The sequence below is a fragment of the Saccopteryx leptura genome, chromosome 3, assembly GCF_036850995.1.
Source record: "Saccopteryx leptura isolate mSacLep1 chromosome 3, mSacLep1_pri_phased_curated, whole genome shotgun sequence".
Taxonomy (NCBI): domain Eukaryota; kingdom Metazoa; phylum Chordata; class Mammalia; order Chiroptera; family Emballonuridae; genus Saccopteryx; species Saccopteryx leptura.
This window is the reverse complement of record NC_089505.1, coordinates 27623066-27647722: the sequence shown is the minus strand read 5'-3', so window position 1 is coordinate 27647722 and position 24657 is coordinate 27623066. Positions and strand designations below refer to the sequence as shown.

Genomic DNA, 24657 nt, shown 5'->3' with positions numbered 1-24657 from the left:
TGTGAGCCTGTTCACCTGGCTTATTTACTAACTGCACCCTTTTTCACTCTCAAAAGTGTCTTGTTTGGCAGATAAATTATATATGGTTACTCTCCACGTAGTGTATGGTTAGTAAATGTTTGAACGAGGGAATGAATGAATAAGTCTTTGTTTTTCTTAATTAGCCCGGTATCTGAGGGACTTTTTTTTTAAGTTAGTTGCTTATTCCTGGAAATGCTGAGGTTGCCGGTTCGAAACCCTGGGCTTGCCTGGTCAAGGCACATATGGGAGTTGATGCTTCCAGCTCCTCCCCCCTTCTCTCTCTCTGTCTCTCTCCTCTCTCTCCTCTCTAAAAATGAATAAATAAAAAGAAATTAAAAAAAAAAGTTAGTTGCTTATTATATAGTTTTCCTTAGCTTCATTCCTGCCTGACTTCATGTTGTTTCAAGTTATCTTGGGCAACACAGCACTCAATCGCCTTCTGGACTCGCCGCATGATTTCAGAGTTTGCTGCAGTTTTGTAATCATTAGATATATTTCCTGATGCCAGTCTTTCAAAAGTTCAACGAATTAATATAATATGCAAAAACAAAAGTTGTCAGAATTCCCACCTAACCCACACTGCCCTGTTATATAGCTACATAGTTCATTATGTGTGGCCCAAACCAGTTTGTTTTGCCCAAAACAAAAATGAATTCCGCTGGAGTCAATGCCCTTTCATTTGCGGACCAATAGAAAGCCAGAATTCAGGGCACCGGGTGTCCTTTCTTCCGCCTCGTCTTCTGGGTCTCTAACTTCTCCGGGCTAGTCCGCACCGACTCCCAGCGGGTCGGGCCCGGGGGCGGCGAGGTGCGGAGGCGGCAGGCGGGATGAGCGCGGCGCAGGGCGGCTCGGTACGGACGCTGCGGGTGCCGGGCCGCCACGGCTACGCCGCCGAGTTCTCCCCGTACCTGCCCGGCCGCCTGGCCTGCGCCGCCGCGCAGCACTACGGAATCGCGGGTGAGGCCGGGCCGGGCCGCGCCGTCGGGTCGGGGGCGGGTTCCAGCCAAGTTCAAGGCCGGCTTCCCCCGGGGGGCGGAAAGCACCTCCGACAGTAGACAGCGCCGCAGCTGAACGCCAGGGGGAGCAGAGGAACCGATCGGTCCCGCTCCCTCCTTTGTCCAGCGTGGGGACTTGGTCTGCAGACAGTGTCAGTTTCTTTCTGCGTTTCACCGTATGCAGAAGTAGCATGTGGAAGACGCCTAGGGGCCCGTGTCCTTAAGAGCGTTCCGATTCCACTGCCATCTGACCCCCTACCCCCTTCCTTTTGTCCCCCCAAAGTAAACACCGCCCTAGAGAGAGTTTAGCCTGTTTGGCCCCTCCGACCGGTCCGACACGTCCACAGCACTTGTAAGACCTTCCTCAGGTCACACCGGAACCTGTTAGCTCGTCCACGTTCCCCACAGTCAGCATTTGGGCTGTCAGTGGAAATCGAGTGCCCCTGAACTGACGCTTGGAGTCTCCTCGCAATCGCCATAATGAGATGTATCCAGTTCTGCCCTCACCGTGTTGTCCTAGGAGGAATACATATAAATAGTATAACTGCAAGCACTTGTTTGGGGTTTAAGATCATTGTTTGTCCTGGACTAGGTTGAGAAGGAGGGTTCCATTCTAATCTTTCTTCTTTTCATTCATATCCTAGCTATTATTTACACACTGAAGATCTCTGAAACAAGTCACTACATAATGCCAGCTTTCAGTAGTAGTTTTTGTTTGGTCCTACAGCTGGAAAAATAACGTGATTTCTAAAACTCAGAGGGAGAGAAATATTTGCTTTATTATATTTTCATCATTACTTCGTGTTGCTGTCACATTGAGATATACAATAATTGCCCACCAGTTATGTTGAAGACCCATGAGTTTGTGATATTTTGAATTAAAACCTCTACAAAAACTTTAAAGGAGTTGGTATTAAAAAACAAACACATGTTGATTATAAAAGAGCCCCCCCACCCCCAATTCCTGTAGCAAATATAACTTTTAAAATATGCTGATCCCTTAGTAAAATAATTCATCTTTGGTAGATAACTGATACATTGTGTTCAACACTTTACCACCAAGTATGTGGTAAATTTGACCAAGAATTTTGTTTTTAAATCCCATGTTGAACTCATTTTAGATTTCTTGGCAAGGCAATGTGATGTAGTAGGAGCCGAGTCCCAGGGGTCTGTAACCTTGAGGTTTGTAACCTGTAAATGAGGATGATAACAGCTATCTGGGAAGTTTGTGTGCCTGGCACCTGCCTGGCCACAGAATATGAACTTAAATATCTTCTCTGTTCGGGCTGTCTGGATTTCACGTAGAGGTGAGATGGTAAGTTCAGTGTTGAATGATTGAAACACAATATGGGAAGAGATGGAGAACACAATCTGATCATTTTGTATACATGGCCTCAACAAATAGAGGGAGAAATTCGTGGTAGTAAAATTAGGTACTCAGGGCTTGATCCCTCCTCCTTGACCTTAGATGGTCCCCTGACAGGTTCAACGGCATGACCTCAATTTTTTTTTCTCCTTAGGCTGTGGAACCCTGCTAATATTGGATCAAAATGAGTCTGGGCTTAGGCTTTTTAGAAGGTAAAGTGGTTCTCTAGGTATTAACTTATATGTATTCTCTTTTGCTATAGAAGCCTTAATAGAATTAGATTTTGAATCTTTTTTAGCCATAGTTTTTTACTTTTTAAATTTGCCATAATTCAGCATTTGCATAGTACAGAACTTATTTTTGCAATTAAATTTGATTGTGATTTTTGTTCTAAAGCTCTGGTTTCTTAGTGTCCATTTAGAAATTATAAAACTTAAACATAAAAAAGATAAACTCGGTATTGCGCTGTGTGGCATTTTTATCTTTGTTGTTTTGGTACCGTAGTTTAGCTTTACTCGTTCAGGAGCTAATTTCCATTTCGTAGATTAGCTAGTGCCTCTTTCGCTTGCTCTCCGTGCATGTCTTGTCTTGATGACTGACTCAACACCTCCATCCGAGCAGTCAAAGGTAGACAAGGGAAAGGAGGTGCTGTCAGAAAATAGCTACCTGCTCATAGCTCCAGTGAAAGATTTATGGGAAAAGTTGAAATGATTGCTCTAAATTAGGATTTTAAAATGCTTGCTGGGCCCACCCCTGAACCACAAAAAACAGTGAGCACCCAAGAATGGCAGCATGCCCTCTTGTAAATAGTGCTGGATTTCTAGTGGGGAGGCCTATTTTAATCCAGCTTTGCAGTCTTCTAGCTGTGTGAGTTGGGCTATTCTTTTAACTTCTCTGAACCTGTTTCTGCATATGACAAGCGCCTGTTCTACTTATTTCTCATAGTTGTGAAGACCAGGTGAGATATTATGTGTTAAAATGTGATTATCTTAAAAAAAAACTAACATTATTCTTTTATGTCCAACTGCCTATGTAACTAGATTTTTTTTTCTTTAATTTTTCCTGGTGTAGTTTTGACTGGAATGATGGTTTGTTTGACGTGACCTGGAGCGAGAACAATGAGCATATCCTGGTCACCTGTAGTGGGGACGGCTCGCTGCAGCTCTGGGACACCGCCAAAGCCGCGGGGCCACTGCAGGTCTACAAGGAACACACTCAGGAGGTACTCTTTCTGGGATTGTGAGTTTTCTATGGATGAAACGCACTTGGATGCAAACATGGGGAAATGCCCTCAGGGAACAGGAAGTTTAAGCCTTAGTGTTTGTTGTACATGGGAGACAGAATTTTTTGTTTGATTATTCAAACATACACTACCTCTTAGCCTGAAGTGCTGGAAAAGAAGAAAAGGTCAGGCTTCTCATTAGTCAGTAAAAGTGCCGCCAGGAGTAGCACGTGTGGGTGCACCACTCCCTCTGGTGAGGCCATAGCTCTCCTTGTGCTGTAGGAATAGGGCGGCCATACTCTGTCTCCAGGTTGAGGTAGGGGGAGTTTTCACAGAGACATCACGGCATTGCTGTTAGGTCTTCGGTAGGATTCCTAGGGATTTTCACTTAGACCACCCTTTCAGACGTTAAGTAGGAATAAACTATAACTTAGGTATTTGAAATGAACAAGAGTCAACAAATGATTGCCTTAACTGAGTGGTTCCCAAACTGTGTTATATATTAGAATCACCTAATGAGCTTCTAAAAATCTTCATGCCCAGGTCATAGTGTCTGGAGTTGGAGCCAGTCATTAGTATGATATTATATAAAGAATTCCAGATGAATCCAGTATGCAACAGTGGCATTCAATTCTAATGACCTTGATATGTGTATTGTCTAATATTTTGGGGGTTGTAGATTCAAAAGGTAGATTTTAAAAAATATTTAATAAAAGGAGTGATTTGATTCACCTTGCAGAGTGGTAACTCACAGTCCCTTTAACCTCAAAGCTTTAAAGCTTTTTTGTAAAGAAGAGAAAACAATAGTTTTATTTTTTTTTTTTTATTTTTTTATTTTTTTTAAATTTTATTTTTATTTTATTTATTCATTTTAGAAAGGAGAGAGAGAGGAGAGAAAGAGAGAGATAGAAGGGGGGAGGAGCAGGAAGCATCAACTCCCATATGTGCCTTGACCAGGCAAGCCCAGGGTTTTGAACCGGCGACCTCAGCATTTCCAGGTCGACACTTTATCCACTGCGCCACCACAGGTCAGGCAACAATAGTTTTAAATAGATGGAAACTGTAATGGAATATGTTCGAGTAGAGAATGACTTTCATGCATGACAACTGCTACTGTATTTGTGGTCTTTTGTCATATGGTCAGTGCAGCTCTCACTGTCTCAAAAGACACTTGCTCTATGCCTGTCTCTAAAGCAAGTTGATGAGTTAATCATACCTAGGAATCAGAACCCTACATCCCCGATTTTAGAATCTATTAGGAAACATATGTAGGAGAATTATGTAATCTTATTTCATAATTTTCAATCATATAAAACTAGAAATACTTTTTAGTTTAAGTACAAGCTGATATCCTATGAAGGAATTACTGGCATAGCTAATTAAATATATATAGAATTTACATTTTATTTAAGACCAGGAAGAATATAAGCATATGTATTTAAATATATTTATAGAACACATGTTATAAATGTATACTTTATATATTTAACAAAAAATAAGCAATGGAAAGACAATTTGAAAGCTAATAACAATGATTACCTTTGAAAGGGGTTGGGGAAGGAGGCAGGAGAGAGGGAACTAGGATGGAAACAAGATTTCTCCAAATGCAGCTTGCATTATAGTTTTGACATTGGAGCAATTGAAATATGTAAATAAAAAGAAAGAAGTTATCGCTAAAATTTGCAAACAAACAAATGAATCTAGTAATATATCAAATTGGAGCCATACATAACTAAGGTTGATATAATTATTTCAAGTAAATTTAAAAACATACTATTTAATTGTACATACCTAATGGGATATTTCTGATAAACAGAAAGAATTACAAAAAAAGTTTCTAACTGCATTCAGAAAAATTAGTATTGTTATTTTGAAACTCTCACACATATATTATAGGATAAAGCATAACAATAATTAGGTCATTAGAAAAAAGTTTCAATGTAAGAGAGAAGTGATATGAGAATAAAAAGTTGAATAAGACATTTAATCTTAAAATTGAATAGGAAATAACCATATAGACTTGTTTATTTTTCTCTGCCTAAAAATGTATACATTTCTTAGTTCTTTAGACACTAAAGACCTATATGCAGTGACAACTAGTGCCAGTGAATATTCTTAGTGCCCAAATTATGGCCTCTAAATACTCTTTCCCACTAAAAAGAAAAGGGATCTTTGGAGAAATAATTGATTCCAGGACGAGAGAGGAAGCATACAAGATGAATCTAAGACATCTTGTGTCAGAAAGTTGTGGAAGGCCACTGGGATCATGTCAAAAGTTTAGAAGAGACCATCTGAGGGAGCTCTCGCTGACCAGTGTTGGGACAATAGAAACATCAGAAGAAATGACAGCAATGGATTGAAACACTATATACAGAGAGACACCCTTGTGTGTGTATTTTCACTCCTTGTTAAAATAACCCCAACTGGTCACCATTGAAGATTAACAGGATAACTAACTTATTCTGAATATTGATGAATCAAGGAAAAGAATCAAAGCATTTACCCTGCCTTTCCTGTATGAATTTTATTGTGGAGTAATTAAACAGCTGATGTGGAAAATTTCTTATAACAGAATTCTAGCTAATAAATGCAGTAGGAATAACAGAGTTAGAAAAGTCACCATTTAGTAGCCTTTAATGAAATAAGGACTCTAGGTAAGGTTATACATGGATACTAAAACCATTAATTTAAGACAGATATATCTTCTGAACAATTTTAGTATCACTAAAAGTGGATCATCCAGAAATTATACCACTTCCAATGTAATAGGAAGCTAAAAAAATAAAAAGATTGAACTGAATCTAATCAAGCCTCTAGATCTAACTTCAATCTAAAGGAATTAAGAAGTATAAAAGAAAAAGTTAAACACCACCATGTGGAAATAATTAGCCAAATCCAGAATGTAGGATATTCTATAAGACCATTAACTTTGTTTCTTCAAGAAAGAAATGTCTTTACTGTATTTGTGTATTGTCCCTAATATAGTTTTTTGGTGGAGTCTTTGAAGTTTTCTACATACAGAATCATGTCATCTACAAAAAGTGATAGTATTATTGTACAAATCCTTCTTTCTCAATATGGGTGCCTTTTATTTCTTTCTCTTACTTGATTGCTCTGGCTAGGACTTTCACAACTGTTGAATAAAAGTGGTGAAAGTGGGCATCCTTGTCATAGACGTGGTATGGTGGTTACCAGAGGGAAGAGGCTGAGGGGGGTAAAGGGAGGTAGAGGGGGCCAATACATGGTGACGGAAGATGGTTTGGCTTTGGGTGATGGGCACACAATGCAGTACACTGATCATGTACCGTAGAGATACCCTGAAACCCATACAATTCTATTAACCAATGTTACGCCATTGAATTTAGTAATAAAAAATAATTTAATAAATGTCATGGGGAGAGGGGGACAGGAGAAGCAAGGTGGGGCGGGAGGGCTTTCCTAGATTAGAAGAGACTTCAGAGACATAATACCTAAGTGTAAAATATGGATTTTGTTTGGATCCTGGTTCAAATTAACTTTAAAAAGACATTGGGGAAATATGAATATGGACTTAGTATTAGATGGTATGGAACTTTTCTTCGTTGTGTTAGGTGGAAAAATGGCCTGTGCTTATGTAGAAAAGAAAACCCTTCTTATCTACTGAAGTATTTATGAGTGAAATTGTCTACTGTTAAAATACTCCAGCAATTAGTCAGTAATGGGATAAAACAAGACAGGCAAGGCCCTGGCCAGTTGGCTCAGTGGTAGAGCATCGGCCTGGTGTGTGGATGTCCTGGGTTGGAATCCCGGTCAGGGCACACAGGAGAAGTGACCATCTGCTTCTTTACCCCTCTCTCTCTGCCTTCTTTGTGTCTCTGTCTCTCTCTCTTTTCCCCTCCTGCAGCCATGGCTCGATTGATTTGAGCACGTCAGCCTTGGGGCATTGAGGATGGCTCTCTGCAGCCTCCACCTCAGGTGCTAAAAATAGCTCAGTTGTGAGCATGGCCCCAGATGGGTAGAGCATTGGCCTCAGATTGGGGTTGCTGGGTGGATGCTTTTTGGGGCTCACGTGGGAGTCTGTTTCTCTATCTCCCCTATTCTCACTTGGAAAAGAAGAAGAAGAAAAAAAACAAGACAGAAGGTATATATATAATGGATACCTAGGGATTTATTATGCTGCTTTCTGTACTTTTATGACATTAAAGTTTTTCTGTCGTGAAAAATTAAAAAATTCATTTCGTGTTAAAAGAAATATGTAGCTTCTTCTAATCACTCAGTAATTAAAAGTCAGTGTTTCTTTCCTTTGTACTGATACAGAAAGTATGAACAGTTCAGACATAGTTTTTCTTTGATGATTTTTAATTAAATAGGCCAACTTAAAAAGGGCAATACTGTACAGTAGATTAAAAATGAGCTCTTTGGGAATTGGTTTCAGCAATAAAACTTGTCCTCTCAAACTGTGGTTTTGATGAGGTTTCGATTTCATAAAGCAGCATAAAATATTTGTCCAGTGGGTTTTTTTTTTCTTTTTGCAGTTTTTCAGTTAATTTTCTTCAACACTGCCAAGAGTAATTTCATAAGATAAGCCTTTTGAGAACTGGGCTTTTAAAGCATAACTATGTATTTTTCTTCTTTTTTATAGTTAATTTGTCCATTTGCCATGTCCACCGTCGGAGTGGTGCAGGAGGGGAAATTGGGAACAGGGGAGACATGGGAGAGTGGACCAGTGCGAGCTGTACTTTCCATCCAGATGTTTCTCTGCTCCTTCATTCATTCCAAAAACTTGGATTGACTCTACTGTCTACAGAGGACTCTACGAGGCCTTGGTGGGGAGGATTAACAAGTCAGGCGGGGTCCTTGCCCTTCTAGAGTCCTTGCCCCTCTGGAGTCCTTGCCCCTCTGTGGGAGAGACGGTTAGGCTGCTGTTGTTTAGTTATAATATGGTCAGTGCAGTGAATGTACAGAGTGCTATGAGAAGGACGGATCATGTCTGCAGAAGGGACCCGAAGGGCATGCTTGAGTCTGACAGGAGAGGAGGAATTGACTATTCAGGTGCAGAGGTCAGAGAACAGGGTTAGGGGCAAAGGAAAGTGCGTGCTCGCAGGGGAAGTATTGAGCCTGTGTGCTCAGAGCAGTTAATCATAAAATTCAATAAAAAAAAAAAAAGAGCCAATGCCATCCTCAAAAAAGAAATAAAAAAAAAGAAATGACCAGTGAGTGGAAAGACATTGACAAGTTAAAATAATTTACTGTGAAATATTTCATGCATATAAAAATACATATGAGCCTGACCAGGCAGTGGCGCAGTGGATAGAGCATCGGACTGGGAAGTGGAGGTCCCGGGTTCGAGACCCCGAGGTTGCCAGCTTGAGCGCAGGCTCATCGGGTTTAAGAAAGACTCACCAGCTTGAGCCCAAGGTTGCTGGCTTGAGCAAGGGGTCACTCTGTCTGCTGTAGCGCCACAGTCAAGGCACCTATGAGAAATCAATCAATGAACAACTAAGGAGCCCCAATGAAGAATTGATGTTTCTCATCTCCTTCCCTTCCTGTCTGTCCCTCTTTCTGACTCTCTCTGTCTCTGTCACAAAACCCCCCCCCAAAAAACCATATGAAATGTAAAAAAATATAATGAACACATATATTAATCATCTAGCTGAAAAAATAAAACCTCATTGATACCATGGAGCCCTTGTTACTGACTCTGTCCTTCTATTTCCTAATTTCTGGTCCTGTTTTTTTCCTCCTTCCTTCTTCCTTGGGGCAACTGCTATTCTGAATTTTCGACTTACATATGTATTTCCTTTTAGTTTACTACGTATGTACGCATCCCTAAGTCATGCGTAGTTTTACATGATTTTGATTTTTGGGTAGTAAGCAACAGCATGGATGACTCTCAGTGTCCAGTAAGGACTGTAAATTGCAGGGGCCACATAGTATGAAGCGACCTAATGGCTTTCTGCAGGGAGCAACATTCATTTGTGTCTCATAATGGTTATTTTTTATACAGTGTAGATAATGGATGAGAGGTGATCAAGAATGGATGGGGAGAGCAGTTAGAAGGGTGCTACAGTCTAGCTGGTAGTTTATGGCTGATGGTTTTAGTCTCTTAAGAGAAATTACATCTAAACTCATAACTGTGGCTCTTTGGGATCTTGTCCTTCCTGTTTGACACACTTGTTTGCTGCTTCCAGGTCTTCTGTTCTTCTAAGGAAAGCTGCTCTTCTCAAATCTGCACAGTTCTGTCTTTTACTTCATAGACTTCTTTGTTCAGAGAGGTCTTTTCTGACCACTATTAAGAAGTGATCTCCTGCTCTTATCATTGTGCTCTAGTGTCCTTATTTGCTGTATTTTGCTTTGTAATTTTTAGAAATCACAACCTGAAATTATATACTTATTTATTTACTGCCTGTTTTTCTCTGCTAAAATATAAGGTGCATGAGGGCTGGGACTTTGTCTTGTCTGTGCCTTGTATATTGCAGATGTTTTATAAATATTAAATAGATTGGTGAATTAACTTAAGGTTGGGGTAATGGAATCCTACCATCCCTTTTTGGCTGTCTCTCAAACATCCTTAAGGCTATAAACTTTTTCCAGAGCTCGAGGTTAATGCAGAAACCCCATTCTTATTAGACATTTCCCCTTGACCATCTTGCTGTCCCCTCAAACCCAGTGTATCTAAAGTTAAACCTTATCTTCCTTCCTCCGTCTTCCAGTTTGTTAGCGCCCCATCGCTGACAGTGCCCAGGCACAGAACCTTGGTGTTATCGCGCAGCATTCACTAGTCCTAATCTCTTGGTGCTTTCCGTGCCCACATGTGTCTTTAGTGGAGTTTCTGGTCAGCGTGTGCACCTCTGCTTCCTGCTGTTAACATTGCAGCCGGCCCCAAAACCCTGCTTGAAGCCAGCTCTCTGGGGAGCAAGCTGAAGCTTCCACCCCATCGCCCCTTTTGTATGTATGTCTAGAGTTTGTTTTCTTTTTTTAAACACAATATCCTGATTTGTACTGTTAGTTATTTCCTTTGTCCTAATATTTTAAACATAGTAAGACAAATGAAGTATTTGTTGATTGAGTCATCTTTGCTTCCTTCTTTATTATTCCATTTTTTGCCTCATCATGTGTGTCCTAGCCTCAGTTTTGTCCTAGAGCCCTAATGCTTGCCATGCTATTGCGTGTCACATAGGACAGCTGGCAGGACACTGCGGTCAGCATAGTTTTCCTACCTCCTGTCTTTTCTCCTCATTAAGGCTGGGTCTCACTGAGCCTGTGGAGGCTCCTGTACTTTTTTTTTTTTTTTTTTTTTTTTTTTGCATTTTTCTGAAGCTGGAAACAGGGAGAGACAGTCAGAGAGACTCCCACATGCGCCCGACCGGGATCGACCCGGCACGCCCACCATGGGGCGACGCTCTGCCCACCAGGGGGCGATGCTCTGCTCATCCTGGGCGTCGCCATGTTGCGACCAGAGCCATTCTAGCGCCTGAGGCAGAGGCCACAGAGCCATCCCCAGCGCCCGGGCCATCTTTGCTCCAATGGAGCCTTGGCTGTGGGAGGGGAAGAGAGAGACAGAGAGGAAGGTGTGGCGGAGGGGTGGAGAAGCAAATGGGCGCTTCTCCTGTGTGCCCTGGCCGGGAATCAAACCCAGTTCCTCCGCACGCTAGGCTGATGCTCTACCGCTGAGCCAACCAGCCAGGGCCTGGCTCCTGTACTTTTAAGAGGCGAGGAGTCATGAGGTTTCAGGTCCTGCATCACACTGGAAATGTGTGGAGGGAGTAGAACGTGAGCTCATGATGTCAGCTTTTAGTATTATTCGGTTACGTGTTACAATGAAAACAATAGCTCTTTGTAACTAGCAGAGTTACGGGTTGTGGAAGAAAAATTTAGCTGATTTAATTATTTTAATTCACATTGAGTCATACTGCAGTGAGCATAGATGTATAAGATGGAATCATATGATTTTGCTTGGGAGGAGTCTTCCATCGAACAGGCATGGCAGGTATTTAACATGAATTTTAGTAAAATGCGGTAGATGCTGAGTCCGAAGTAGGTACAAGATGCTGTTGGAATGCATAGGAGGAAGCGCCTAAGTCACTGAGGACCTTGTCCAGGGAGGCTGATTTCATGAGGGACTTACTGGGGCTAAGACTTGACATGTGAGCAGGAGTTCACCAGGTGGACTGGGACGTTAAGTTCTTGGATATGTATAATTCATGAAAACAAAGTGAAATAAGTATGGGCCCAAATGTAGCTGCAATGAAGGGTGATACCAACAAGGGCAGCACTTTATGCAGCTCCAGGTCACCAAGAAGTTCCAGTTCAGCAGTGCCCTTGAGCAGTGTGCTGTAGGGACCGCCCGGCGAGGGGCCCGAGGGTGGGCTGTGCAGTTGGGCCCTGAGCAGTGTGCTGTAGGGACCGCCCGGCGAGGGGTCTGAGACTGGGCTGTGCAGTTGGGCCCTGAGCAGTGTGCTGTAGGGACCGCCCGGTGAGGGGTCTGAGGGTGGGCTGTGCAGTTGGGCCCTGAGCAGTGTGCTGTAGGGACCGCCTGGTGAGGGGACTGAGGCTGGGCTGTGCAGTTGGGCCCTGAGCAGTGTGCTGTAGGGACTGCCCGGCGAGGGGACTGAGAGTGGGCTGTGCAGTTGGGCCCTGAAGCAGTGTGCTGTAGGGACCGCCTGGCGAGGGGACTGAGGGTGGGCTGTGCAGTTGGGCCCTGAAGCAGTGTGCTGTAGGGACTGCCCGGCGAGGGGTCTGAGACTGGGCTGTGCAGTTGGGCCCTGAGCAGTGTGCTGTAGGGACTGCCTGGTGAGGGGACTGAGGCTGGGCTGTGCAGTTGGGCCCTGAGCAGTGTGCTGTAGGGACCACCCGGCGAGGGGTCTGAGACTGGGCTGTGCAGTTGGGCCCTGAGCAGTGTGCTGTAGGGACCGCCCGGCGAGGGGCCTGAGGGTGGGCTGTGCAGTTGGGCCCTGAGCACTGTGCTGTAGGGACCGCCCGGTGAGGGGACTGAGAGTGGGCTGTGCAGTTGGGCCCTGAGCAGTGTGCTGTAGGGACCGCCCGGCGAGGGGTCTGAGACTGGGCTGTGCAGTTGGGCCCTGAGCAGTGTGCTGTAGGGACCGCCTGGTGAGGGGACTGAGGCTGGGCTGTGCAGTTGGGCCCTGAGCAGTGTGCTGTAGGGACCGCCCGGCGAGGGGACTGAGGGTGGGCTGTGCAGTTGGGCCCTGAAGCAGTGTGCTGTAGGGACTGCCCGGCGAGGGGTCTGAGACTGGGCTGTGCAGTTGGGCCCTGAGCAGTGTGCTGTAGGGACTGCCCGGTGAGGGGACTGAGGCTGGGCTGTGCAGTTGGGCCCTGAGCAGTGTGCTGTAGGGACCACCCGGCGAGGGGTCTGAGACTGGGCTGTGCAGTTGGGCCCTGAGCAGTGTGCTGTAGGGACCGCCCGGCGAGGGGACTGAGGGTGGGCTGTGCAGTTGGGCCCTGTGCAGTGTGCTGTAGGGACCGCCCGGCGAGGGGTCTGAGACTGGGCTGTGCAGTTGGGCCCTGAGCAGTGTGCTGTAGGGACCGCCCGGCGAGGGGTCTGAGGGTGGGCTGTGCAGTTGGGCCCTGAGCAGTGTGCTGTAGGGACCGCCCGGCGAGGGGACTGAGGCTGGGCTGTGCAGTTGGGCCCTGAGCAGTGTGCTGTAGGGACCGCCCGGCGAGGGGACTGAGGGTGGGCTGTGCAGTTGGGCCCTGAGCAGTGTGCTGTAGGGACTGCCCGGCGAGGGGTCTGAGGGTGGGCTGTGCAGTTGGGCCCTGAGCAGTGTGCTGTAGGGACCGCCCGGCGAGGGGACTGAGGGTGGGCTGTGCAGTTGGGCCCTGAGCAGTGTGCTGTAGGGACCGCCCGGCGAGGGGTCTGAGACTGGGCTGTGCAGTTGGGCCCTGAGCAGTGTGCTGTAGGGACCGCCTGGTGAGGGGACTGAGGCTGGGCTGTGCAGTTGGGCCCTGAGCAGTGTGCTGTAGGGACCGCCCGGCGAGGGGACTGAGAGTGGGCTGTGCAGTTGGGCCCTGAAGCAGTGTGCTGTAGGGACCGCCCGGCGAGGGGACTGAGGGTGGGCTGTGCAGTTGGGCCCTGAAGCAGTGTGCTGTAGGGACCGCCCGGCGAGGGGTCTGAGACTGGGCTGTGCAGTTGGGCCCTGAGCAGTGTGCTGTAGGGACTGCCCGGCGAGGGGTCTGAGGGTGGGCTGTGCAGTTGGGCCCTGAGCAGTGTGCTGTAGGGACCGCCCGGCGAGGGGCCCGAGGGTGGGCTGTGCAGTTGGGCCCTGAGCAGTGTGCTGTAGGGACCGCCCGGCGAGGGGTCTGAGACTGGGCTGTGCAGTTGGGCCCTGAGCAGTGTGCTGTAGGGACCGCCTGGTGAGGGGACTGAGGCTGGGCTGTGCAGTTGGGCCCTGAGCAGTGTGCTGTAGGGACCGCCCGGCGAGGGGACTGAGGGTGGGCTGTGCAGTTGGGCCCTGAAGCAGTGTGCTGTAGGGACCGCCCGGCAAGGGGACTGAGGGTGGGCTGTGCAGTTGGGCCCTGAGCAGTGTGCTGTAGGGACCGCCCGGCGAGGGGTCTGAGACTGGGCTGTGCAGTTGGGCCCTGAGCAGTGTGCTGTAGGGACTGCCCGGTGAGGGGACTGAGGCTGGGCTGTGCAGTTGGGCCCTGAGCAGTGTGCTGTAGGGACCACCCGGCGAGGGGTCTGAGACTGGGCTGTGCAGTTGGGCCCTGAGCAGTGTGCTGTAGGGACCGCCCGGCGAGGGGACTGAGGGTGGGCTGTGCAGTTGGGCCCTGTGCAGTGTGCTGTAGGGACCGCCCGGCGAGGGGTCTGAGACTGGGCTGTGCAGTTGGGCCCTGAGCAGTGTGCTGTAGGGACCACCCGGCGAGGGGACTGAGGCTGGGCTGTGCAGTGTGCTGTAGGGACCGCCCGGCGAGGGGACTGAGGGTGGGCTGTGCAGTTGGGCCCTGAGCAGTGTGCTGTAGGGACCACCCGGCGAGGGGACTGAGGGTGGGCTGTGCAGTGTGCTGTAGGGACCGCCCGGCGAGGGGTCTGAGACTGGGCTGTGCAGTTGGGCCCTGAGCAGTGTGCTGTAGGGACCACCCGGCGAGGGGACTGAGGGTGGGCTGTGCAGTTGGGCCCTGAGCAGTGTGCTGTAGGGACCGCCCGGCGAGGGGACTGAGGGTGGGCTGTGCAGTTGGGCCCTGAGCAGTGTGCTGTAGGGACCGCCCGGCGAGGGGACTGAGGGTGGGCTGTGCAGTTGGGCCCTGAGCAGTGTGCTGTAGGGACCGCCCGGCGAGGGGACTGAGGCTGGGCTGTGCAGTTGGGCCCTGAGCAGTGTGCTGTAGGGACCGCCCGGCGAGGGGACTGAGGCTGGGCTGTGCAGTTGGGCCCTGAGCAGTGTGCTGTAGGGACCACCCGGCGAGGGGACTGAGGGTGGGCTGTGCAGTTGGGCCCTGAGCAGTGTGCTGTAGGGACCGCCTGGTGAGGGGCCTGAGGGTGGGCTGTGCAGTTGGGCCCTGAGCAGTGTGCTGTAGGGACCGCCCGGCGAGGGGACTGAGGGTGGGCTGTGCAGTTGGGCCCTGAGCAGTGTGCTGTAGGGACCGCCTGGTGAGGGGACTGAGGGTGGGCTGTGCAGTTGGGCCCTGAGCAGTGTGCTGTAGGGACCGCCCAGTGAGGGGTCTGAGGGTGGGCTGTGCAGTTGGGCCCTGAGCAGTGTGCTGTAGGGACCACCCGGCGAGGGGACTGAGGCTGGGCTGTGCAGTGTGCTGTAGGGACCGCCCGGCGAGGGGTCTGAGACTGGGCTGTGCAGTTGGGCCCTGAGCAGTGTGCTGTAGGGACCGCCCAGTGAGGGGTCTGAGGGTGGGCTGTGCAGTTGGGCCCTGAGCAGTGTGCTGTAGGGACCGCCCAGTGAGGGGTCTGAGGGTGGGCTGTGCAGTTGGGCCCTGAGCAGTGTGCTGTAGGGACCACCCGGCGAGGGGTCTGAGGGTGGGCTGTGCAGTTGGGCCCTGAGCAGTGTGCTGTAGGGACCGCCCAGTGAGGGGTCTGAGGGTGGGCTGTGCAGTTGGGCCCTGAGCAGTGTGCTGTAGGGACCGCCTGGTGAGGGGCCTGAGGGTGGGCTGTGCAGTTGGGCCCTGAGCAGTGTGCTGTAGGGACCGCCCGGCGAGGGGCCTGAGGGTGGGCTGTGCAGTTGGGCCCTGAGCAGTGTGCTGTAGGGACCGCCCGGTGAGGGGACTGAGGGTGGGCTGTGCAGTTGGGCCCTGAGCAGTGTGCTGTAGGGACCGCCCGGCGAGGGGTCTGAGACTGGGCTGTGCAGTTGGGCCCTGAGCAGTGTGCTGTAGGGACCGCCCGGCGAGGGGACTGAGGGTGGGCTGTGCAGTTGGGCCCTGAGCAGTGTGCTGTAGGGACCGCCCGGCGAGGGGTCTGAGGGTGGGCTGTGCAGTTGGGCCCTGAGCAGTGTGCTGTAGGGACCGCCCGGCGAGGGGTCTGAGGGTGGGCTGTGCAGTTGGGCCCTGAGCAGTGTGCTGTAGGGACCGCCTGGTGAGGGGCCTGAGGGTGGGCTGTGCAGTTGGGCCCTGAGCAGTGTGCTGTAGGGACCGCCCGGCGAGGGGACTGAGGCTGGGCTGTGCAGTTGGGCCCTGAGCAGTGTGCTGTAGGGACCGCCCAGTGAGGGGACTGAGGGTGGGCTGTGCAGTTGGGCCCTGAGCAGTGTGCTGTAGGGACCACCCAGTGAGGGGTCTGAGGGTGGGCTGTGCAGTTGGGCCCTGAGCAGTGTGCTGTAGGGACCACCCGGCGAGGGGTCTGAGGGTGGGCTGTGCAGTTGGGCCCTGAGCAGTGTGCTGTAGGGACCACCCGGCGAGGGGACTGAGGCTGGGCTGTGCAGTGTGCTGTAGGGACCGCCCGGCGAGGAGTCTGAGACTGGGCTGTGCAGTTGGGCCCTGAGCAGTGTGCTGTAGGGACCACCCGGCGAGGGGACTGAGGGTGGGCTGTGCAGTTGGGCCCTGAGCAGTGTGCTGTAGGGACCGCCCGGCGAGGGGACTGAGGGTGGGCTGTGCAGTTGGGCCCTGAGCAGTGTGCTGTAGGGACCACCCGGCGAGGGGACTGAGGCTGGGCTGTGCAGTTGGGCCCTGAGCAGTGTGCTGTAGGGACCACCCGACGAGGGGACTGAGGGTGGGCTGTGCAGTTGGGCCCTGAGCAGTGTGCTGTAGGGACCGCCTGGTGAGGGGCCTGAGGGTGGGCTGTGCAGTTGGGCCCTGAGCAGTGTGCTGTAGGGACCGCCCGGCGAGGGGACTGAGGGTGGGCTGTGCAGTTGGGCCCTGAGCAGTGTGCTGTAGGGACCGCCTGGTGAGGGGACTGAGGGTGGGCTGTGCAGTTGGGCCCTGAGCAGTGTGCTGTAGGGACCGCCCAGTGAGGGGTCTGAGGGTGGGCTGTGCAGTTGGGCCCTGAGCAGTGTGCTGTAGGGACCACCCGGCGAGGGGACTGAGGCTGGGCTGTGCAGTGTGCTGTAGGGACCGCCCGGCGAGGGGTCTGAGACTGGGCTGTGCAGTTGGGCCCTGAGCAGTGTGCTGTAGGGACCGCCCAGTGAGGGGTCTGAGGGTGGGCTGTGCAGTTGGGCCCTGAGCAGTGTGCTGTAGGGACCGCCCAGTGAGGGGTCTGAGGGTGGGCTGTGCAGTTGGGCCCTGAGCAGTGTGCTGTAGGGACCACCCGGCGAGGGGTCTGAGGGTGGGCTGTGCAGTTGGGCCCTGAGCAGTGTGCTGTAGGGACCGCCCAGTGAGGGGTCTGAGGGTGGGCTGTGCAGTTGGGCCCTGAGCAGTGTGCTGTAGGGACCGCCTGGTGAGGGGCCTGAGGGTGGGCTGTGCAGTTGGGCCCTGAGCAGTGTGCTGTAGGGACCGCCCGGCGAGGGGCCTGAGGGTGGGCTGTGCAGTTGGGCCCTGAGCAGTGTGCTGTAGGGACCGCCTGGTGAGGGGACTGAGGGTGGGCTGTGCAGTTGGGCCCTGAGCAGTGTGCTGTAGGGACCGCCCAGTGAGGGGACTGAGGGTGGGCTGTGCAGTTGGGCCCTGAGCAGTGTGCTGTAGGGACTGCCCGGCGAGGGGACTGAGGGTGGGCTGTGCAGTTGGGCCCTGAGCAGTGTGCTGTAGGGACCGCCCGGCGAGGGGTCTGAGGGTGGGCTGTGCAGTTGGGCCCTGAGCAGTGTGCTGTAGGGACCGCCTGGTGAGGGGTCTGAGACTGGGCTGTGCAGTTGGGCCATCCATACTCAGATTTCAGCTCTGCTACTTATCAGCTTCGGGAATTTGAACCTCTCTGGGCCGTGGCATAGTATCTACTTCATAGAAGTAAAGATTAAATGAAATAAAATACACAAAGTGTTTATGACAACATCCTGCATGCAGTAGGTGCTCAATAAAGGTTTGCTTCTGTGGTTATTCTGAATGGACACAGCCCAGAGCAAAGATTGGCAACCTACTATGCCCGGGCCAAGGCCAAACCCAACCCTGTCTGGTTTGATGTAGAGTTTTATTGGAGCACAGTCAGGCCCATTCATTAAGTATCATCTATGGCTACTCTTGTGCTCTACATGACTGAGTTTAGTCGTTGCTACAGAGATCAAATGGTCCAGAAAGCATAAAATATTTATTTGGCCCTTGACAGGAGAAACTTGCTGAGCCCTGGCCTAGAGGGTAAAATCAAACTCCTCAGCTCTCAACATCTTCAGTGATTGCTGCCAAACCTATCTTTTCCACCCATACTAGCAGATGGCTATAGAGTCTTCAGCTTGTGCCGCCCCTTCTGTTTACTGTGCGAGCTGCTCTCTGTTACGGGATTGCCATGTCTGTAGTATTCCGACTGCTTTTCCCTCTTTCGCATGGATGTGGGCAGCTGCGGGGCCAGGACTAGGGCAGCTCGCTGAGGCACTCACCTTGAGTACGTGATTGAAGGGAGCACCCCAAAAGCTTGGAAGTCAAAAGAAATAATCTCTTAAGGCAGTAAGAAAAATCAAAATTAATGCAAAAATCTGGTTAACAAAGTGTTAGTTTTAGGAAAAGACAGCAATACTTTACTGATTTTTTTGTTTTTAATCAGGCTCCAATGTGACTCAGCTTAGCAGTAGGCGGCTGAGAACAGATAACCCAGACGTAAACCTCTACAAGCCCCAGACACTCGTGCTTCTTACACAGATGTGGTAGTTCGAGTTTTTAGATTCACAGTAACCTGCTGATCACATTTAATGATGTAGACTCAGATCCATGTCAGGACTGCTTTCATTAAGTATCATTGTGCACATATTTTGTTGAACTTAGCTTATAGTAGTGATCTGTATATAATCTGTTGTATAAAATGACAGAATGAAAAATATTTCCCTAAGTTTCCGAATAGTTCATTTGAAATGGTTCACCAAGAACCAAGAGCCAGCGGCAACGCACAGATTAGAGCAGCAGCACTGGGTCTCTAAGGCTGTTTACCCAGAGGTCTGAAAGGATCACCTTGTTCCTATGCGCTTTCCTAAGAAAGGCCAGATAGTGAGGAGTGGAATTTTAATGCTTTCTGATAAATGTTTGACCCAGCAAGCTTTTTTAGATGACTCTTTAATCTGCTCTGACATTTCTTCAGGGTGTTGCAAACAGTGATTTTTTTGGTAGGTTAAAAATATGTCTGATTTATTTTAGTGAAGAAGATTTGGAAATATTCTGTAGAATCTGTTAAAGTAGGATCGGTAAGGAATAAGGATGGAGAAGTGGACGCAGTGACTTACCACTTCGCAGACACATGTTAAGATTTGTAGCACTTCATGTTTCCACGAAGTAAATTAGTTCTAATTGGCTATTTCTGTTATAAGAAGATGCAGTATAATATTGAACTTGATGCTTTCTAAATGACCTTTTTAAATGTTCTTAGGTATACAGTGTTGATTGGAGCCAAACCAGAGGCGAACAACTTATGGTGTCTGGTTCATGGGATAAGACCGTCAAACTGGTATGTCGGCGTCACGGTATTTAAAAACAAACATTCCCATAACCAAAGCTTCCACTGACTTTTTCCTTTTCTAGAATATTTTCTGAAGCTTTTAAATTGTATAGCTAATTTTATTTCCAAAAAATATATTAAAGCATGTAATAGAATTTAAAGTTTTCTAATCTTTAAGCTGTACACCAATGATTAGCTCAGCATTGATTATTTTGGTCCCTTAAATGCCATCTTGCTTTATGCAAATATAGACATTAAAAAAATTCCTTGAGAAATGTATGTATATCATGTGTGTATATATAAATATATACCTATGTTTTTATATATTATACATATAGAAGCATACCTTTTAATTTTCTTCTGTTAATAATTATCTTTTCATTTATTTGTAGTGGGACCCAACTGTTGGAAAGTCTTTGTGCACCTTTAGAGGCCATGAGAGTTTCATTTATAGCACAATCTGGTCTCCTCATATCCCTGGTTGCTTTGCTTCAGCCTCAGGTAAATAATTTGGTATTTACCAAAAGTCTCACTTGTAGTGAATGGTAGTCTTACTTTCCCCAGTAGGTGGCGCTGTGTACCGTCTATTCCGAGAAAAACAAAACAACCCCAGAACAGAATTCTTTGTGCTCTGTAGACTTTCATTCTATACCAAGCTCTAGACATGAATTAGGCCTGAATTACTTTTTAATGATTCTAACCGTTTGCTATAACATATTCCTTTTCGGTGAGGTAAGAGGTGCAGGACAAAGAGCAAGTGAGGGCTTTGGCATCAGTCTCTCCTTTCGTGGATGTTTACCTTCCTTTTAGGGATACCCTCTGTAAGTCATTGCTGTTTAGCCATAGCAAGGATGTGTTCTGGTATAATCTGTTTTCTGATGTTACTTCTGATTTATGTCAGCAGTTCTATGGTAAAGTAGATACTTTTGTCTCTATTTGAGAAAAATCTTTTTAAAGAATCTAATAATTACACTTTGTACTGTTTGCATAAAGATTTACAAATTTGTTTTGTAGACTAATTCCTAAAGCATATAAAGCCTGGACAGTCTAACTTATATGTCAGTTGTCGAGACACACTGACTGCTCGGCCACTCTGCAGTGCCATGTAAAGTGGCATTATCACCTCCAGGTGGCTGTTGCTATTGGTCCGCACTCGTTTCTAGCTGCCCGGGGGCGCCTTTTCCCTGGCCAAGAGCCTTATTCTTCCCACACTCCTTCACCTCTGCCCTCACAGCTCTTGTACGTTCATCCTTTACCTTGTTTTCCCTCCAGTCTAGCCTGTCTCTCTTCTGCTGTCCTGATTTTACCTGAGCAAGTTCAGTGGCAGGGTCCTCCCAGACGGTGACCGGGGAAGAAGCTGCGACAGAGAGTGCAGCGCCCCCTCCACACATGGCCAAGAGGAGAGAGTTGTTCTCCACAGTGAGGGAGCCTCAGTGAAAGGCATTGAAGGAACCAGTCTAGCTGTTTCCTCTGAGCTGCTTTGCTTAAATGCTTTCGTCTTTGGTTTGTTTATCAGAACAAAGGTTGCTAAGTCAGAGTAACACTTATAAGAATGTGTAGCAAATTAATCATAAATATTTGTGGTGATTGACAAAGTAAGATCATCACATTTATTTTTTATTTTTATAACTTTCAAAAAATAAATTTATAAAGAAAAAACAAAATGGTGTCCCAGATATAATCCTATTCTAATCATGAATTAGTAAGAAAATTCAGACAACACAGAAACATGCCAAATAAAAAGTAAAAGCCTCCCTCCCCCCATTGTTAACATTTTCTTGTATTCCTTCATAAAAATTCTTTTGCTTATCCTAGAATATTTGATACAATTTTTTAAAAATATAAATGGGGAATATTCTTGAAGAAGAATTCAGATACTTTCAAAGGCTAACTTTGCTTAGTGATGATAGGTTTTTTTTTTTTGTTTTTTTTTACAGAGACAGAGAGAGAGTCAGAGAGAGGGATTGACAGGGACAGACAGACAAGAACAGAGAGATGAGAAGCATCAATCATTAGTTTTTCGTTGTGCATTGCAACACCTTAGTTGTTCATTGATTGCTTTCTCATATGTGCCTTGACCGGGGGCCTTCAGCAGACTGAGTAACTCCTTGCTTGAGCCAGCGACCTTGGGTCCAACCTGGTGAGCTTTGCTCAAAGCAGATGAGCTCGTACTCAAGCTGGCGACCTCAGGGTCTCGAACCTTGGTCCTTGGCATCCCAGTCTGATGCTCTATCCACTGCGCCACCGCCTGGTCAAGCAGTGATGATAGGTTTTATATGCTTATAACTATAAAATCTTTGTTGTTGTTGAAATTGTATAGGAAAATAATTTTGTAACTGTGAGTCAGGAAATCTCCTGTCCCAGATTCCCAAATTATTTTTCCCCATTGAAAACATTGTTTTAATAAAAACACTTTTTGATTGTGGAAATTACTTAGTAACCTTATTCCAGTATTATATAGCAAATTGGGTAAATTACACCATCATTCAGAAAGAGTTAGACAATAGTTTTGAATAAACTTGATAGAAAAGAATATCCATCAAATATAAATTATGAATTATATATGCATTTATATTATATATTTAAATTTATTAAATTAAAAAATTTAAAAAGAAAAAGAGGTGCAACATATTTCTTTTGATCTACTACCAGTATACATTTGGCTAAAAAGGTTTTCTAAATATATTTCCTTCCTAAAAGCTCTGACACTTTAATATATATTGCTTTATTTTTCTTTTAGATAATTTGTGTCATCTATTGAGTGCCATTAAAGCTGTAAAAAAATGTAGAAATCAAACCAAAGTGAGCAGCACTTAGCATAGGCAAGGGCGGAGTCGCTCTTGTAGGCTGCCCCCTGAGCCTCTTCCCCGGCCTCATCAGCCGCGTAACAGGACGGGTAAGCTCGTGGCTGCTCCTAGTATTCCAATATGAAGAATTAGATGATTTGGGGAGTTCAGTGTTATATTGTACACATAAGTATCATTTGTATGACACTAATCATCTGTAAATATGTTTATTTCAAAGCAGAAGATAAGCAGATGCACCTTCTCAATCTTTTAAATGTTTGTCAGTTTGATGCATGAAAAATATGTAATTGTGGTTTTGATTTGCATATTTGATTACTAAGGAGAGTGAGGACCTTTCATATGTCAGTTAGTTGGGGTAGTTGTGTGTTCATGTCTTTGGCTCATTTCTGCTGAGGGATGTTTGTTGTTTTTCTGTCTTGATGTATGAGCTCTGTACATCCTCTGTTTTGTGGCCTATCTTTTAACCTCTTTAGTTTATTTCTTATTGTAAAAACGCTTCATTTTTGTTAGTATTTGAAACTATCAACTTTTTGCTTTGTAGGTGTCTGGCTTTCATTTAGGATGACTAGGAGCTGGCTCAGTGAAAAGCGGGAGGCCTTGCCTGGTAGAGAGAGAACTCCGCAGGCGTGGAGAACAGGATGCTCAATTTGAATGACTGAGAGAAAGCCAGGCAGGCTCTTGCTCAAGGGGGAAGGGTAGTAAAGGTGAGGCCGGGATAGCAGACAGGGACCAGATCATGCCTTGTGGGCCGAGTTCAACATTCTGGATTTTGTCCTATGGACAGTGAGAAAGTATTGAAGAGGTGTAAGCAAGGGAGTGGTGTGGTTAGGCTTGCACTAAAAACTCTCACTCCGGCTGTCACTTTGAAAATAGTTTGGAGGTGAGCAAGAGAGGGTGCAGGGAGAGTTGGGAGAGACAGGAAAGCATGTGCAAGGACTATGGCAGAAGGGATGGAACAAAGCAGGCGATTTAAGTGGTATATATCTAAAGACGATTTTGTAAGGTGTGGAAGAGATGAGAGAGAAGAATAAACAATAAGTCTTAGATTCCTGGCAAGAACAAATTCGTGGATGGTAATGTCAATCGAGATAAGAAATGTGCTTGGCAGAGATCTTGAGTTTTGAATTAGAACACGTCGAGCCTGTGGCTCACACATGTGGGGCTGTCAGTGAGCAGATTCAGTTTGGAGTTGAGAAGTTTGGCCTTGTGAATAAAAATTGTGTCATTGGCTCATAAACAATGAAAGCCATTGCAGCAAATCAGAGCACATAGGAGAGACTAATTAAAAGAAAACTGAGTAGGCCCTGGCTGGTTGGCTCAGTGGTAGAGCGTCGGCCTGGCGTGCAGAAGTCTCGGGTTCGATTCCCGGCCAGGGCACACGGGAGAAGCGCCCATCTGCTTCTCCACCCCTCCCCCTCTCCTTCCTCTCTGTCTCTCTCTTCCCCTCCTGCAGCCGAGGCTCCACTGGAGCAAAGATGGCCTGGGCGCTGGGGATGGCTCGTTGGCCTCTGCCTCAGGCGCTAGAGTGGCTCTGGTCGCAACAGAGCGTCGCCCCTGGTGGGTGTGCCGGGTGGATCCCGGTCGGGCGCATGCGGGAGTCTGTCTGACTGTCTCTCCCCGTTTCCGGCTTCAGAAAAATACAGGAAAAAAAAAAAAGAAAAAAGAAAACTGAGTAGAGCACAGGCTGGCAAACAAGTATTTTCGATTTGCAGTTGGGAATCCGCAAATGCAGAGGTTGACTGTGTGCATTGTTCTACGCCATTTTATATAAAGGACTTGAGCTTCCAAGGAGTTTGGTGTTCTGGGGGGTGGGGGTTCTGCAACGGACACCCCCCCCCTGCGGATACTGTAAGACAACTATGATTAAGCTTTTCAGGAGGAGTTATAAGCTGTACATAGATTTTCAACTGCAGAATAGTGGGCACCTCTAATTCCTGAGTTTGTTGTTCAAGGGTCAGATGTACTGCACTCAGATTAAAACTACCCACTGACAGTTTTTAGTAAATAAAATTTTATTGGAACACAGCCATGCCCATTCATTCACATCATATTTTGGCTGCTTTCACACTGTAGTGGCAGAGTTGAGTAGTGATGACAACAAATAGTCCTGAAAGCCAAAAATACAGATGAGTCCTTCATAGGAAATGTTTGCTGGTATAGAGCCTTGCGGGAAGATAAAGAAATGGAAACTCTTAGGCCCTGGCCGGTTGGCTCAGTGGTAGAGTGTCGGCCTGGTGTGCAGGAGTCCCAGGTTCGATTCCTGGCCAGGGCACACAGGAGAAGCACCCACCTGCTTCTCCACCCCTCCCCCT

The 24657-nt window shown here is 47.7% G+C and overlaps 1 protein-coding gene across 1 annotated transcript in view; it reads left to right on the top strand.

Moving 5' to 3' along the window:
• The first annotated feature begins 741 nt into the window (after positions 1–741).
• PEX7 (peroxisomal biogenesis factor 7) overlaps positions 742–24657 on the top strand; it is an 81616-nt gene continuing 57700 nt past the window's right edge. Inside the window, exons 1-5 of the mRNA XM_066371756.1 lie at positions 742–978; positions 2537–2594; positions 3454–3604; positions 19470–19547; positions 19931–20039. Coding sequence (XP_066227853.1) covers positions 849–978; positions 2537–2594; positions 3454–3604; positions 19470–19547; positions 19931–20039 — 526 coding nt within the window. The 5' untranslated portion in view covers positions 742–848. The remainder of the gene's footprint in view (positions 979–2536; positions 2595–3453; positions 3605–19469; positions 19548–19930; positions 20040–24657) is intronic.